We start from the raw sequence: 15,236 nt of genomic DNA, 5'->3' as shown, positions 1-15,236 counted from the left end.
TCCTTGAAATTCAAAAGCTAAGCATAACTATTTCTTTTTCTTTGCATTTCAGCCATAGCAATCCTAATGGTCCCTAGGACAATGAGTGTCTCAAGCTGAATGGAAGAGGGTCATATACATGCAAGGGAATGGGAACTTAATATCTCTAAATATCATCCTGCCAACACATGTGTGTGTAAATAGATTTATAACTATATGGTCATTTATATAAGGATAACCTAATAATATCAAAGTACAGGTTTGTTTTTCATTAAAACTATAGGAAAGAGGGTTGATTCTACACCATGAACAAAAATGTTAAAGAAAGTGTACCGGATGCTTCAGGCTGTGCTTCTCATGTTCAATCTTCTTCTCCCCTTTTCCTCTCTCTGCCTTTCTCCTCTCTGCCTTTTATTGAAAGACAAATGCCCCTTGTAATAAGGCTATATTTCAGAAGTTCCTGTTATACCCCACACCCATAGCCCCATAGCATTCATAAAAAAAGCAGAGACCATACTTGTAATTTACTGGGAACCCTAAAAGAGAAGTGAGACCACTCACTGAAGAATCCTCAAATAACATGAAGACATGAAAAAATATAGCTGGTGCTTCTCTGGCTTATGTAGGAAGAATCAAAGCAACCATGAAATTAATTTTATTTACCATTAAAAGATACTGGACTTAGAATTCATGTTGTGATTATGTAATTAGAAATTAATTTCAGTAGCATTGTACAGTCTGAACGAAATGCCAGCAATAACTATGAGAAGTATGCTAATGAGTATCACAAAAGCTTGTCTGCTTGAATGTACCTCAAAATAGTCATGCCTAGAGAGTATATATGAAAGCTCCTGCACCAAGTGGACCTGCTGTGGTTTCCTAAGACTCTCCAATGCATGTGATCAGTTTACTAGGAAGCAGCTCTCTTTAATATGTTCATACTTAACAGAAAAGGAAGGACCAGAAGGGTGCCCATAGGCCGCACCCAAGTGTGAAATAAACATTAGTATTATAGCAATTGAAATGTGACGTTGAAGAACATTTCGATTTCAAAATAATATTCATGAGAATCAGATGACACATCTATACTTTAACTCTGGTGAAGTGTGAAAATTAAATGAATACTCCATCAGATTCTGAAAGCTTGAATTATGACCCCCACCTCCCTCACTAAAGAGATTGTTTTTCATATTTAGGGTGGCATACCTCATTTGTGGCAAAGATCTTTCTGGCACTCATACCCTGTTTCTCACTTTATTGTAGCCATCTTATTAATCACTGTGTCTGCTGGAGGAGGAGCCCAAGTATACCTAAATCTAAAATTAAACTATATAGCACTAGGGTTTAAAATAATAGAATTTGTCATCAAGATGACTGCCTCACATTCAGCCAGTGTCAAACTCAATAGTTGGTATGTTTGCTTATGCAAAAATATCAGAGAGGAAAGGAAAATTTTAATTTGTAATGGATCTATTTCTCATAAAATGTCATTCCTGCCACTCTGCTCTTTAGCGTGTGATGAGGGGAAGCTGAGGCAGCTTCTATTATAAAGGAAGATCCAAGGAGGTGCCATTTTAGAGGACCTTGGGTCTCCACCCAGTCCAGGGGATTCACATGAGCCTCCCTGCATATATGGGCGTGTCCCATCACTGTTGTGTCTGCTTGGAAGCCCACAAAGATGGTTTGCTATCCTAGTACCTCCGGTCTTGATGGAAGAAGGCCTTGGTGTGTTCTTAACAATATCCTTTGCCTCAGATATTTTGTTGTCAGTGTTTCATTCTTCCCGGTCAGGTTTTAGGGCTGCTACAAGTCTCTCCATGAAATAGAAACCCCGTAATGTGCTGTTCTGCTGAACTTCCTCATTGACTGACCTTGTTCTATGATGTCTTTCTTCCTGGGGCCAGTGGGTATGGGATAAAGCCTCCAAGCAGGGTTGCCCATATGGTTGTGTATATTTGGATTACCCCACCGCTCTGGGAGGCACCATTCACACTGTGGTCATTGTTGATTTAAATATGTATTACAGCCATTTTATGGGGATGGTAGTAAAGGGTCTTGATGAAGACATATCTTTTTCTGGTTTGCACAAAAAAATTAAACACAAGGTAGCAATCGCCTGCCTTGACGTTGAAAGCAACACTCTGGCAACAGACTAGGTGGGTTCTGCCCCTTACTAGCTGTACGACCTTGGGCTAGTCACATAATCTCAGTTTTGTCATCTGTAAGATAGGAATAATAATAGTACCTCATAGGCTATTAGGATTAAAGAAATTACGTATGCCACGGACTAAGTACACAGCCTGATGCATGGTGAATGCTCAGTATATGGCAGCTGTCACAATGTGGCCCATTTGTGTCCTTCCATATAGATAGATCGTTTCCTAATTTCCAATTACTTTCTACCAGTCCTCTGTTAACATAAAATAACTTTCAAGCCCATTACTACAAGACTCATTACAGTGGACCTATGGATTTGTGATTTGAATCGTAATTAGTATTAATTTAATAGCCTCTTGCACAGAGTTAGACTAATGTGTCAGGTGACACAGTCTTAGCCCAGCCACACACATTAATATGACTCTGATGAGGGCCTGCCTCTCAGCAAAGTCAGAGCAGGGGGTTCAAGGACTCAGGCAATAGATAAGAGAGAAAAGAAAGAAAGAAAGATAAAAGCTTACTGTTTATAGTGTTTTCCACACAAGGTATCATCCCTGACAAGTCTGTCTATGCCATGGCATTGATTATTAGAAGAAAGACTCGTAAAAAGCTCTAGGCAGGTCAGATTTTGGCGGACCTGAAGATTATGCAGACAAGAGTAGGGGTCAGGGAGTCTTATCTGAGAGCTGCCAGGTACTTTATCTGTGTTTCAGGGCAGGGCTGATCACAGTGTTGGCTGTGGAAGATGGAGGCTGGAAACCTCTGCTGACAGTGATCTTATCTTTCCCATGTGATACTTTCATTAATGACTGCCTTCACCGACTCTTTCGCCAGTATGTTGCACTCCAATATAATTTCTGTCCGTTATCAGGCCTTGATGTCATCTAGGCCCTGAAATTGTGTTATTGAATTAACATTCATTGTCAAACCTTTATGAGATAAACCTATTTTATTTCTCCTCATGCTATAAATGTGTTGATTCTCCCGTGCTGTGTATAATGAATGGCCCTTTGGCTGTTGCAATACCCTCACTGAAATCTTTGAAGTGTGTGTGTGCCTCTCTCTCTGTGTCTCACCCCCTTTCTCCTCCTCCCTTTCCTTACCCCTTGCCACTCCTTCCTTACCCTCCCCAATCTGTCTCTGTCTTTCCTAAAGAACAAAAATGGCAATTTCCCTTATTCTCATAGAAAAGACTTTATGTCACAGGAGGGAGCTGCTATTAGCATAAGCAGCCTGGCATTGTGTGGGTGAGTGTCCACGTGCATTATCAAGCAAGGCTTATAAACCATGTTAATTCCACACAGCTTTCTCTACTCCATCCAGCTTCCTATCCCTACCCCAACAACATAATAAGTGACGTCACTTACTTAAGAAAATGTTGCACTAAGGTGGATTTTCATAAAATAAGGATTTTTCAGGACTCCAATTTTAAAACCATACCTGTGTGCCTACAGAAAGGTTCGAGGGGGGCAAGGGAATGAGGATCTTGATTGGCACCTAAGGCAGAATGTTTCCACTGAGGAGAAGGATTGGGTGGTATTACTAAGAGATGCAGCAAGGCAGTGCAGGGAGAGCCTAAAAGCAGCTGAGGCTCTCATGTCACCCAGACACTGATGAATAGTCATTGATATTTGAATTTGAAACTGAATGTGTACTATCAAAATGGCTGCTGTCATCATTGTTACCACTATTCCTCTGAGTCCTTTTCCATCTCTTCCATCTAACTCTTTGTAACAGGATTGTTAGTTCTATATTTTGTTTTATATCTTGTATACTTTGCTTAATGCAGTAAATATGCTCCTGAAACATTGTGAATAAGTAAAACTTCACCTTACTGCAACATTTAAATAACATTAAATTCATCTGAATACAGAAAAATATAAAGAAGAAAACAAAAAGATCCAAAATCCTATCACCTAGATAGCCCTGTTAATATTTTTAAAAATAAGAATATGTGTGTGGACATGGTTAGAGTGTCTATATTTGCATAGTATAAGGGATAAATTATACAAGTAGTACAATTAATAGGTATAAATTGAAAAGCACCCACATTTCTTTCACTCCCACTCCAATCCTTAGCCCCTCCCTCAGCATTATGAGTCTGTGCAGTGTACAAAGCACTCTTATAAGAATATGGCAAAGGGCTGGGCACGGTGGCTTACGCTTGTAATCCCAGCACTTTGGGAGGCCGAGGTGGGCAGATGACCTGAGGTCAGGAGTTTGAGACCAACCTGGACAACATGGTGAAACCCCATCTCTACTAAAAATACAAAAATTAGTGGGCATGGTGGTGCACGCCTTGTAATCCCAGCTACTTTGGAGGCTGAGGCAGGAGAATCATTTGAACCCAGGAGGCAGGCGTTGCAGTGAGCCAAGATCGCGCCACTGCACTACAGCCCAGGCAACAAGAGCGAACCTCCATCTCAAAAAAAATAAAAAAGAATACAGCAATGAATAAGGCATCTCCCTGGCCCTAAAAGGGACTTTCAGCCTAACGGGTCAAAGAATCATAAATAAGGCATATAAATAGCATGATATGTGTGATGTACAGTAAGTTGGCAGCTGGGCAGCCATGAGATGTGATGCAAATGTTACCCTCAGCTGCTACAGGTCTCTATGGTGATTTCTTCCCTCCTTTGCCTCACCTAACTAGCCAGGTGACCTTAAACAAATACCTGAGCTGTCTGTATCCAATTTATGCATGTATAAGGTCGATGTGATCATTCCTCCCTGTCTGATGAGCTTTGAGAACTGAGTGCCAGAATGGGTAAGAAAACACTTCACAACTCATAAAACAGACCAGAAGTGTAAGATTTCATTGTCATCTTTATTGTTATACAAAGGGGTACTATGAAGAATCATAGTAATCTTGGGCTTTAATTTAATAGAAAGCCCGGGAGCACAGGGTCACCAACAACCCGGATTTGACCAACAGCTGCCTTTTGCTTGGCTTGTACTGCTTTTCAAGATAAAAGTTGCCAACGTTTAAAAATCAGGAGAGTTCATACAAAAACGACTTCCCTTGAAAAATCGGAGGAAACATTCCCAGTGCACCTGCATTCCTACACAGCAACCATTTTCATTGCTGAGGAACTGCTTTCCCCTGAGCACGTGTTCTCCGGTTTGTTACAAGTCCCCCGCTCCCTTTTGTAGCCCCAACACTGAAACCTGATGTCAGTTTCACTTGTCATCATGCTTGCCCTTCCTTAGAGCCGAAAAATGTTTTAGAACCCAGGTTCCCATCAAAAGTAGCAGGGTAAAGCTACGCCAAGAAGGCCAAGATTTTTTCTTACACCTGACCTGAAAGGATTGGAGTTTGCAATTTCAATTTAAGACCTGCAGAGTATTCAAGCTGAAAGGGGCCTGGAGGTTAACTAATCCAAGCCTCTTGTTTTTGAGTTCCAGAGAGGTTAAGTATATAATATAAATAAAATGTTTAGCATTATAATAAAATACTTAAGTAGTAGGGACCATCATTTTCTTTTTTCTTTTTTTCTTTTCTTTTTTTTTTTCTTTTTTTTTTTTTTTGAGACAGAGTCTCACTCTTTCAGCCAGGCTGGAGTGCAGTGGCACTATCTTGACTCACTGCAACCTTTGTCTCCCAGGCTCAAGCAATTCTTCTGCCTCAGCCTCCCAGTAGCTGGGATTACAGGCATGTGCCACTACCCCCGGCTAATTTTTGTATTTTTAGTAGAGACAGGGTTTCACCATGTTGTCCAGGCTGGTCTCGAACTCTTATCCTCAGGTAATCCACCTGCTTCAGCCTCCCAAAATGCTGGGATTACAGGTGTGAGCCACCACACCCCGCCCATCATTTTCATTATCACTAAAGTGACAATTTGGGATTCCCAGGTTTTTTAGTCATTTAGTCATTCAGTACATATGCATTGAGCAATGTGATCATGGATAAGACACTTGAGGCTTCATGGAAAAGAAACTGTTTTTATCATAGTGCTTTGTACACTACACAGACTCATAATGCTGGGGGAGGGGCTGAGGATTGGGGTGGGCATGAAGGATAAGACATTTGAGGTTTCTGAGTCCCATTTTCCTCATCTGCTTAGAGGGAGAATACTGGCCCTCCCTACCCTGAATGTTTGAAAATCAGTGGCAAGTGTTTGTGAGCCACTTAGTAGAGTTTATAGTACTGAATGAATCATTATTACAACTTTGTTAGGAATTTAACTGAGAAAGTTTTGAAACTATTTATAACGAGGAGTTTAAAAGATGTCTGAGATACCCCAAGTTACATAATCCTCATTAGGATTTACAGTTTTCTCAAGCTCTACTTGTCAAATGAATTAATTGTCTAATATTATCCAACCAAAATATTTAGTTTAGAATAACTTTTTTGTGTATTGTTACTTAGTCTGCATTCCAGAAATTAAATCAGAGGGGAGAATGTTGGTTTACAGGAATAGACTGATACATAATTTGCATTTGTGTGTCTTCCCTATTAGGCCAACACAAAAACATGCCCATTTTGCTGAAGTACATATTGAGTTCAGAAGCAGACACAGATGGTCCTCATAATGACCATTGTGATGTACCTTTATTGCTTCACAAAGTGCCATGGGTTTGGATGGTGTAGTGAGGATGGAAGCCCTACCCATATGTTGTTTGCACTGGACCAGAATCCTGGATGGAGGAAAGAACTTTGGACATACCTGGGCCAGAAGTTCTCTCCACCTACCAGGAGTGAGCATGTGAGCATGAGTTGTACATGTACGGGAGGGCCATCGTGTTTTCATCAGTGTGTAAAGTGTATTTTGCTACATCTGATAGCTCCTTGTATGGCAGTAGCTGGACGATGGTGTTGTCCATTGTGGTACTGAACTGGGCTCAACTGTCAGAGCAAAACTTTAGGAGCTTAGCATTATGTCAGGTCAGGACATTATGTGTGAATGCTTATTCACTCATCTATTAATTTGTTTATTTAGCAAATGTTGGGTGCTTTTGATATTCTAGACATCAGCATTATGGTGGGAAAATCCAAAACTTCTGATACGGTTAGGATCTGTGTCCCTGCCCAAATCTCATGTCAAATTGTAATCTCCATTGTTGGAAGTGGGGCCTGGTGGGAGGTGACTGGATCATGGGGGCGGTTTCTCATGAATGATTTATCACCGTCCTTCTTGGTGCTGTTCTTGTGAGATCTGGTTGTTTAAAAGTGTACTGCACCTCCCCCCACCCCCTTCCTCCTGCTCCAGCTATGTGAAGGGCCTCGTGCCTCCTTTGCCTCCTGCCATGATTGGAAGCTTACTGAGGCCTCCCCAGAAGCAGAAGCCACTATGCTTCCAGTACAGCCTTCAGAATCATAAGCCAATTAAACCTGTTTTCTTTGTAAATTACCCAGTCTCAGGTATTTCTTTATAGCAGTGTGAGAATGGACTAATGTATCTTGTGAAGTTTATATTCTAAAGGGGAAGACTGACACTAAATAAATAGTCTAAATAAATAAGCAAGATATCTACATAATTGTGTGTTGTAAGGGCAGTAAGCAAAATAATGAAGAAATACAATCCCTGTCAGAAAAGGCCTCTCTGAAGATGTCACACTTGAGCTACAACATCTTCATATGGGTCAGTCAGCCAATGTCAAGCACAGGAGAACATGTCGGGCAGAGAGAACAGCGAGTACAAAAGCCCAAAGATGACAAAAAGGTTGGCATGTATGGGCAACAGGAGGGAGGCCTTGAGCAAGGAAGGGAGTGATGTGACATGATATTAGACAAATTAGCTAGGGGCCAGGTCATGCAGGACTTGCCACCATTGTTTCTCACCTGGACTACTGAAATAGCCCAGGGGCTAAAATGACAGTGGTTGGGACTGGAGTCAATGCAGTGAGAACAAGAGAACTGGAAGGGTTTAAGAGATACTTTAGAGGTAAGAGTAACAGAACTTAATGATGGACTGAATGTCAGGAAAGAGGAAAAGAGAAAAAGCCAGGATGATTCTTAGGTTCTGGCTTGAGCAATGGATGGATTATGGTGCCATTTTCTGAGGCTTAAAAGTCAAATAATTTGCCAAACCTCACTTAGCTAGGACATTGAAGTCTAATCCATGTGAATTCACTTTTTTTTTTTTTTTTTTAGCCTTTTGGTTTTTTTTAAACCTGTGAGATAAGGTTATTAGGTGAAATTTTCAAGATCTCTTTCATATTTGCAGTTAAGTTCTCATCTAGATTAAATCATTAATATAGAAATATCCTGAGGTTCAGAATTAAGTAACATTGTCAGGCCCTGGTATTTTTGATAAATACAGTGCTATGATGGAATAAGTATTTTATCTCAGAACTAATAGCCAGAATCTTGCAAGTGTTTTGTCTCAAGTATAAAAAAGGAAATGATTTTTTCATTTTCTCTTGGGCATAATATCTTTTCTGGAGTTTCCCAGTAACAAGCAATTCGTTCTGTCAAGCAAGATTAGATTGTAAGCTATCTGTTACAATCCTAAGCTAAAACTGCAAAGCCCAAGCAATAAGCTGGTTTTGGTGTCCTGGTTTGTTTCAGATCATTCTTAAGCCTCCCACCCCGGTGCTCAGCCTTGCTTTGCACATATTATTTCTCCAGAACCACACACATCTCACCCAGGATGGGGGCAGGTTTCCTCTGTAGAGAGAGGAATGGAGACATTTCAGTAATTCAGAATATATCTATAACTCATAACCCTGCTATCTGGGGCTCACTCATTTTGGCCAGGTCTAAGATTCTGTTGCTAACGTAGGCAGTATAGTGCTGAAAACTTCACCATGAGGTAGATCTTAATTTACCCACAGAAACAGTGGGATTTGTTTGTGACAAAGGCGGGTCATAAATCTTAAGTATGTTCAATAGCATGTGAGTACAGCTGGCCCTTCATGTCCATGGGTTCTGCATTTGTGGATTCAACCAACCACAGATCAAAAATATTTTTAAAGCAATAAAAAACAATATAACAATAATACAAATTAAAAAATAATATAACAACTATTTAAATAGCATTTACATTGTAGATTATAAGTAATCTAGAGATGATTTAAAGTATACAAGAGGATGTGCATAGGTTATATGCAAATACTAAGCCATTTTATATAAGGGACTTGGCCACCCATTGATTTTGCTATCTGTAGGGAGTACTAGAACCAATCCCCAGCAGATACCAAGGGACAACTGTATAGCTGAACAACCACACTCTAAATCTCTCACCAAATTCAGATATTACAGGGAACAACAAAAAAAATTCAGCTCAAAAAGTCTCAAACAAGAAAGGCATTTATTGTCTCATAGAACAAGGACAGGGCAGTTCTAGGGTGGTTCAGCAGTTCCCTGATATTCTCCGAGACTCAGGTTCTTTACTGTTTACCTCTGTGCTCTACAGTCCTGCACTTGTTGCCATGACCCTAAGGGATATCCCTTCATAGCCGCACGATGGCTGCCACACGTCTGGGAAACACATAGGCTAGCACTGGGCCAAACAAACAGTTATTGTCTGCTCTGTGTCTCTTTTAGTAGGGGGGTGGATGCCTTTCTCAGAAGCACCCAGCAGACTTTTTTGAGTCCTTGTCCATGGAATGCCCAGTTTCTCCCATCTAGATATAAGGGTATTATCCTAAACTTTTCCCCTCATCCTTTATTCTTCTCAGTTTCTATGACTGATCCATTCTGGTTTTTAAAAACCTGTCACAGGAGCTGGGCACAGTGGCTCACACCTGTAATCCCAGCACTTTAGAAGGCCAGCAGGAGGATCACTTGAGGCCAGGAGTTCAAAACTAGTCTAGGCAATATAGTGAGAACCCATCTCTAAAAATAAAAAATAAGAACCTATCACGTATCCTCTGTCCCTATATTTACTACATTAATTCAGATCCTCATTAACTCCACCTGTTCTCACTGCTCCCAATTTATCTATCTTCTGCATTGCCCCTGGAATCATCTTTTAAAACATGAATCTCGTTGTGTCACTATCCTGCTTAAAATCCTTCAGTGATTCTTAATCACAAAATATGGGACTAAATTTTATTTTATTTTTCTAGCTGCAAGAATGACTCCTTCTCCCTTTTTTAAAAAGAAATCTTGCATGGCAGCTCACTTGTTAGCTGTTAACAGGTGGAAGTAGAGCTGTCCTAGTTGAAATGTGGCTGGGGAAGGGGCCTTTAACTCAGCCAGTTGGATTCCTCCCCTTCCCTCTCATGGAGGCCCTAAAGCCTTTCCTTGGATCCCCTGGAGTACAAGCAAACGGAAATGCCTACTAGGCAGTTGGTGTACACCTCAGGAGTGTCAACCAGGCTAACTGCATAGACTTAGAAAGTGTGGAAGCCAAGGTCGGCGACACACTCACCCAGAAAGTACAGAGTGAGAAGAGAGTCCTATAGAGAGAGGATTCCAAGAGTGATGCTGAAGTAATGCCTACAAGCCATGTAATATCCCATGAAGCAATCTTTCTGTTTTACCTTTCAAGACTGTGCCTTATTGGAGAATTTATGCTATGATTGTGTAGGACAATTTAACTCAATCAGATGCTTGAGGACAAAGTGAGGATATGTTGAATACCAAAATTTCAGTTTCCAGTATCAAAAAAACACTATCAAAAACTGAGAACAACAATTTCTAATTGTGCGGATTGTGCTTTTGCTTAATTTTCATTCTTATAGCTTTTTAAAAATTGTTTTGATAATCCATGAGATTAGTCTTTTTTTTCTCAAGGCCTTTTGTATTAGAAATCCTGCAGTCACCAACATTTCATGTGTTTCCATATCTGATCAAGGCATTTTTAGTTAAATAAGCTTAAGAATGGAATTTCAAGCAGAACTATAATAACTGATTATGATAGTTATTTTAATTATTCTCTCTGCTCTTGATATCAACTTGTATTTATTCTTTATGTCTATTTAAGAATTCAGTGTTGCTTTTTTTTTTTTTCTCTTGTTGGGAGTCTAAATTAGTTCAACCATTGTGGAAGACAGTGTGGCAATTTCTCAAGGATCTAGAACCAGAAATACCATTTGACCCAGCAATCTCATTACTGGGTATATACCCAGAGGATTGTAAACCATTTTACTATAAAGACACATACATACATATGTTTATTGCAGCACTATTCACAATAGCAAAGACTTGAAACCAATCCAAATATCCATCAATTATAGACTGGATAAAGAAAATTTGGCACATTTACACCACGGAATACTATGCAGCCATAAAAAAGGATGAAAAAGGATGAGTTCATGTCCTTTGCAGGGACATGGACGAAGCCGGAAGCCATCATTCTCAGCAAACCTACACTGGAACAGAAAACCAAACACTGCATGTTCTCACTCATAAGTGGGAGTTGAACAATGAGAACATATGGGCACAGGGAGGGGAACATCACACACCAGGGTCTGTCAGGGGCTGTGGGGCAAGGGGAGGGAGAGCATTGGGACAAATATCTAATGCATGCGGGGCTTAAAACCTAGATGACAAGTTGATGGGTAGAGCAAACCACCATCGCACATGTATACCTATGTAACAAACCTGCACATTCTGCACACATATCCCAGAACTTAGAGTAACATTTTTAAAAAAAGAATTCAGGTTTTTTTTTTTTTTTTTTTCAAGCCAGCACCATGGTGTGCACCTGTAGTCCCAGCTACTCCAGAGGCTGAGGTGGGGGAATTGCTTGAGCCAAGGAATTTGAGGTTTCAGTGAGCTATGATCACACCACTGCTCCCTAGCCTAGCTAACAGAGCAAGATCCCCTCTCTTAAAAAAAGACAAAAAAAATTCAGTCTTTTTTGTTGTTCCATGAAAACTAAAGAGCCATTTAGATACAGTTGACATTCTTGTTATGGAATATGACCTTAATGGGGAAGGAAACATTAATGAAGACTAATTAATGCATAATTTTAACAAGTAAGGGTGATATGTTTGAAGCTAGAGCTGAATGGGTTGTGCATTTCAGCAGATATTTGCATATTGAGTGACACTGTCAAACAGGAAGAGGTGAACAGAAAGGAACTGGACAGGGCAGGCTCCAACTAGACCAGACTGTTCAACTCTATTTGCTTTTATCCATTCCCATTTCAAAAAGAATTTCAGGAGAGCTTGTCCTTTGTGTCTTGTGTGGGCTTCAGGCAAGCACGTCTTCAATCTTGCTTCCTTCTGACTCAGACCACCCTCTCCCTAGGCCTCAGTTCTGTCATCACCAGAGCTTTTTCTGCTTCTGTCTTTATGGTCTGCCTCCATCACACCCTGGAGCTGACCTGTTTCTGGCCACCAGTCTTTGCTGTCAGACTTTGAATAGGCAAACTCATCCTGCCCCGACATCACAACTTCCTCGTGCTCCACAGGATTCAGCTGTTGGCATTTCTAGGCCCTCCTAGAAATGAGGAGCCCACCACACCGCCCCCATCCTTCCCGCTTCCAACTGGGACTTCACAGAAACTCAGCACCAAGCAGAAGCCTAAAGTGTGTATCAGTTGACTGAAACTTCAAACTGATTTTGTTTCTCTCCTAATCCTTTTAAATGTGGTATGTGTTTAAGAGTAGCAGAGACAAAGTGATTTAGGAAAATTATAATGTTATCCTAGCCTATTTTAGTGACACTCTAATATGGTTAAGAAAATTGACTGTCAGATTTGATCATTGTTGTCGCAGCGAACAGCCGTCATTTTCAGAGTGGCTGGAGTCAAATTCTCACCCAGCAATTTCTTCTCACCCAGAAGCAATTTTAATGACTGAAGAATCCAGTTACCTCAAGAAGCAATGGAACCTGAATGCATTGCTGACCTCCCGCATTGTCTCTCTCTTCTGTTTTTAAGGCACAACGTGTTTGATTGCTCTGCTATCAGATAAAGACCTCACTGTGGCCAACGTGGGTGATTCGCGCGGGGTCCTGTGTGACAAAGATGGGAACGCTATTCCTTTGTCTCATGATCACAAGCCTTACCAGTTGAAGGAAAGAAAGAGGATAAAGAGAGCAGGTAAGCTTGTGAACACCTCCAAGAAATGTCTACTGTCTTGCTGGTGAACAAGGCGGCTTGCTTGGGGAGCTCCTGGATAAAATGTTCAGTTACCCGGTATTAGAGAGGCTGCTACTGTGGTAACTGAGATTATACAGAGGCTGCTACTGAGGTAACTGAGATTAACTTTGTATCATTGCCTATCAAATAAATGGCCACTAAATCTGTCCTTCATAGCCAAAGATTCCAAAAGAACTAAAAAGCCCATTTCCAGTTTAAAGGCTAATAAGATCTTTGGGCCCCTGGTCCTCACTTTTCTCTATCCTGTTGCTATATGCTGCTTCCCTCGGAGCCACACCAAATTACTAATCATTCCTCAAAAGACCTTGTTTCCAATACCTCTGTGCCTTTGCAAGTGCTATTCTGGGTGACAGTTACTTATCCCATAAGATTCAGTTTTAGGTGTTCTTTTGGAAGCTTTCCATGTCACACTGTGGCAAGGGCCTTCCAAGTCTGGGGTGGATGCCCCTCTGCCTTTCCCCAGCATCCTATGTGGATGTCTTGGGTCACCTTTTACAATACATGGACATACCTGGCTCTCCTATCTGCCTTGCCTTCCTGACTGTCACCTCTTTGAAGACAGGAACTTGGTTTTGTTCATCTCTATACCTTGAGCATCTGGCTTACTGCCTGGTATAAGTAAATATTTCAGAGCAAGGTTAGGGGTAGAGGGGCCCCTTATTCATTCATTCATTCGTTTATTCAATATTCTAGGAGCTGGGGATAAAACAAAGCCCCATTCCCAAGCTTTCACGAAACTTATATTCTGAAATTGTCATGGGGGTGGGGAGTGGAGTAAGTAGACATTAACAAAAAAAATAGTAAAAATAAGTCATTCATATAGTGTATCACAAGGTGGTAACTGCTATGGAAAGACATGAAGCAGGTAAGGGGAGTGTCAGGGAGTTGCAGTTTTAAGTAGTGTGGCCTGTGTGGGCTTTGCTAGAGTGACATTTGGACGATGACAAGGAGGATAATTATCAGTTGATTATTACATTTTCATAATTAGATTTCAGAGGATACCTTTACACCTATGGAAGGGAAGCATTCTTTTGCTTTTCAGACTGAGAGCTGCAGGATGTATGCTGTTCACGATGTGCCAGGCAGCAGGTCAGCTGTCAAAGGGGAGCAAGCGAGGTGCTCATAGACACTAGTCTGACCAGGATGGGCCCCTGCTCTCTGGGTTAATCTGCACATTGATCTCTACAGGTCAGCTTCTGCCCAGTGAATGAACTGAATGAACCTAATCAACATTTTGGTTTTCACAGTAGGGAACCATACTGTTAAGTCAAAATGTGTTGAGTTTTATTACAACCTCCTGCTTCAGTGACTGCTTGAGTTGCAAAATAGTTTTTAATGAAAGCATTGGTCAGGTTTTCTGTTGATGGGATGGAACAAATGGTATTTTAGGAGCATCCATCAAGCTTAGATGACCTCCAGGCAGTAAAAGCAAAGTTTGCTGGCTTCCCACTTACAAAACACCATCTCCCTGTTACGAGTCTGCTGTGAAATTAAGGTACAAGTTAGCCCACTCTTGCATCAACACAGGCAAGGATGTGTACACAATACACCTGAAAATGTCATCTTACCATTCAGTACTCTTTTGAAATGTCATGGCCATTTTATCCTTCCTCTTCTTCCCTGCCGTACCCACTACCCACGCCTGCACCCTACACTGATTCTTTGTAGAAGCAAATTTGGACACTGTCTCCAAGGTGGTTAATTTAACCTCTCTGTTCTTTTACATAATTTGATCAAGGGCATATTTTCTACAGGGCTTAAGAAACAGTGATTGGTTTTACCATCTTCATGTGTGTTTTCTCTGGCCTCAGCCTCTTTTCAGGACATCTTTCCCCCTCCTGCTTAGCATGACAGTAAGGTCCAGCCAGTCTGGGCCATATACATGTTGGGCTTTGTCGCCACTCCTTATACTGTTTCCAACAACATTAGCTGTCATTTATTGTGTGCTCACCCTGTACTGGGAGCAAAGCCTAGCACTTTATGCATATACTTTCTCTTTGCCTGTCTTAAGAGGTTGATAATATTATTCTCATTTTGTAACCAACAAACTGGAACTTCACAGAGGCTTACATACCCAAGCACACACAGCTAGTGAATGGT

At 41.0% G+C, this 15,236-nt stretch overlaps 1 protein-coding gene across 1 annotated transcript in view; it reads left to right on the top strand.

Moving 5' to 3' along the window:
* PPM1L (protein phosphatase, Mg2+/Mn2+ dependent, 1L) overlaps positions 1-15,236 on the top strand; it is a 345,145-nt gene that overhangs the window by 321,485 nt on the left and 8,424 nt on the right. Inside the window, exon 3 of the mRNA XM_011967599.1 lies at positions 12,915-13,076. Within this exon, the coding sequence (XP_011822989.1) occupies positions 12,915-13,076 (162 nt within the window). The remainder of the gene's footprint in view (positions 1-12,914; positions 13,077-15,236) is intronic.

The sequence above is a fragment of the Mandrillus leucophaeus genome, unplaced genomic scaffold (assembly GCF_000951045.1).
Source record: "Mandrillus leucophaeus isolate KB7577 unplaced genomic scaffold, Mleu.le_1.0 Scaffold1198, whole genome shotgun sequence".
NCBI classification, from domain to species: domain Eukaryota; kingdom Metazoa; phylum Chordata; class Mammalia; order Primates; family Cercopithecidae; genus Mandrillus; species Mandrillus leucophaeus.
Note: the sequence above shows the minus strand (reverse complement) of the source record. Positions and strands in the feature narration are given on the sequence as shown.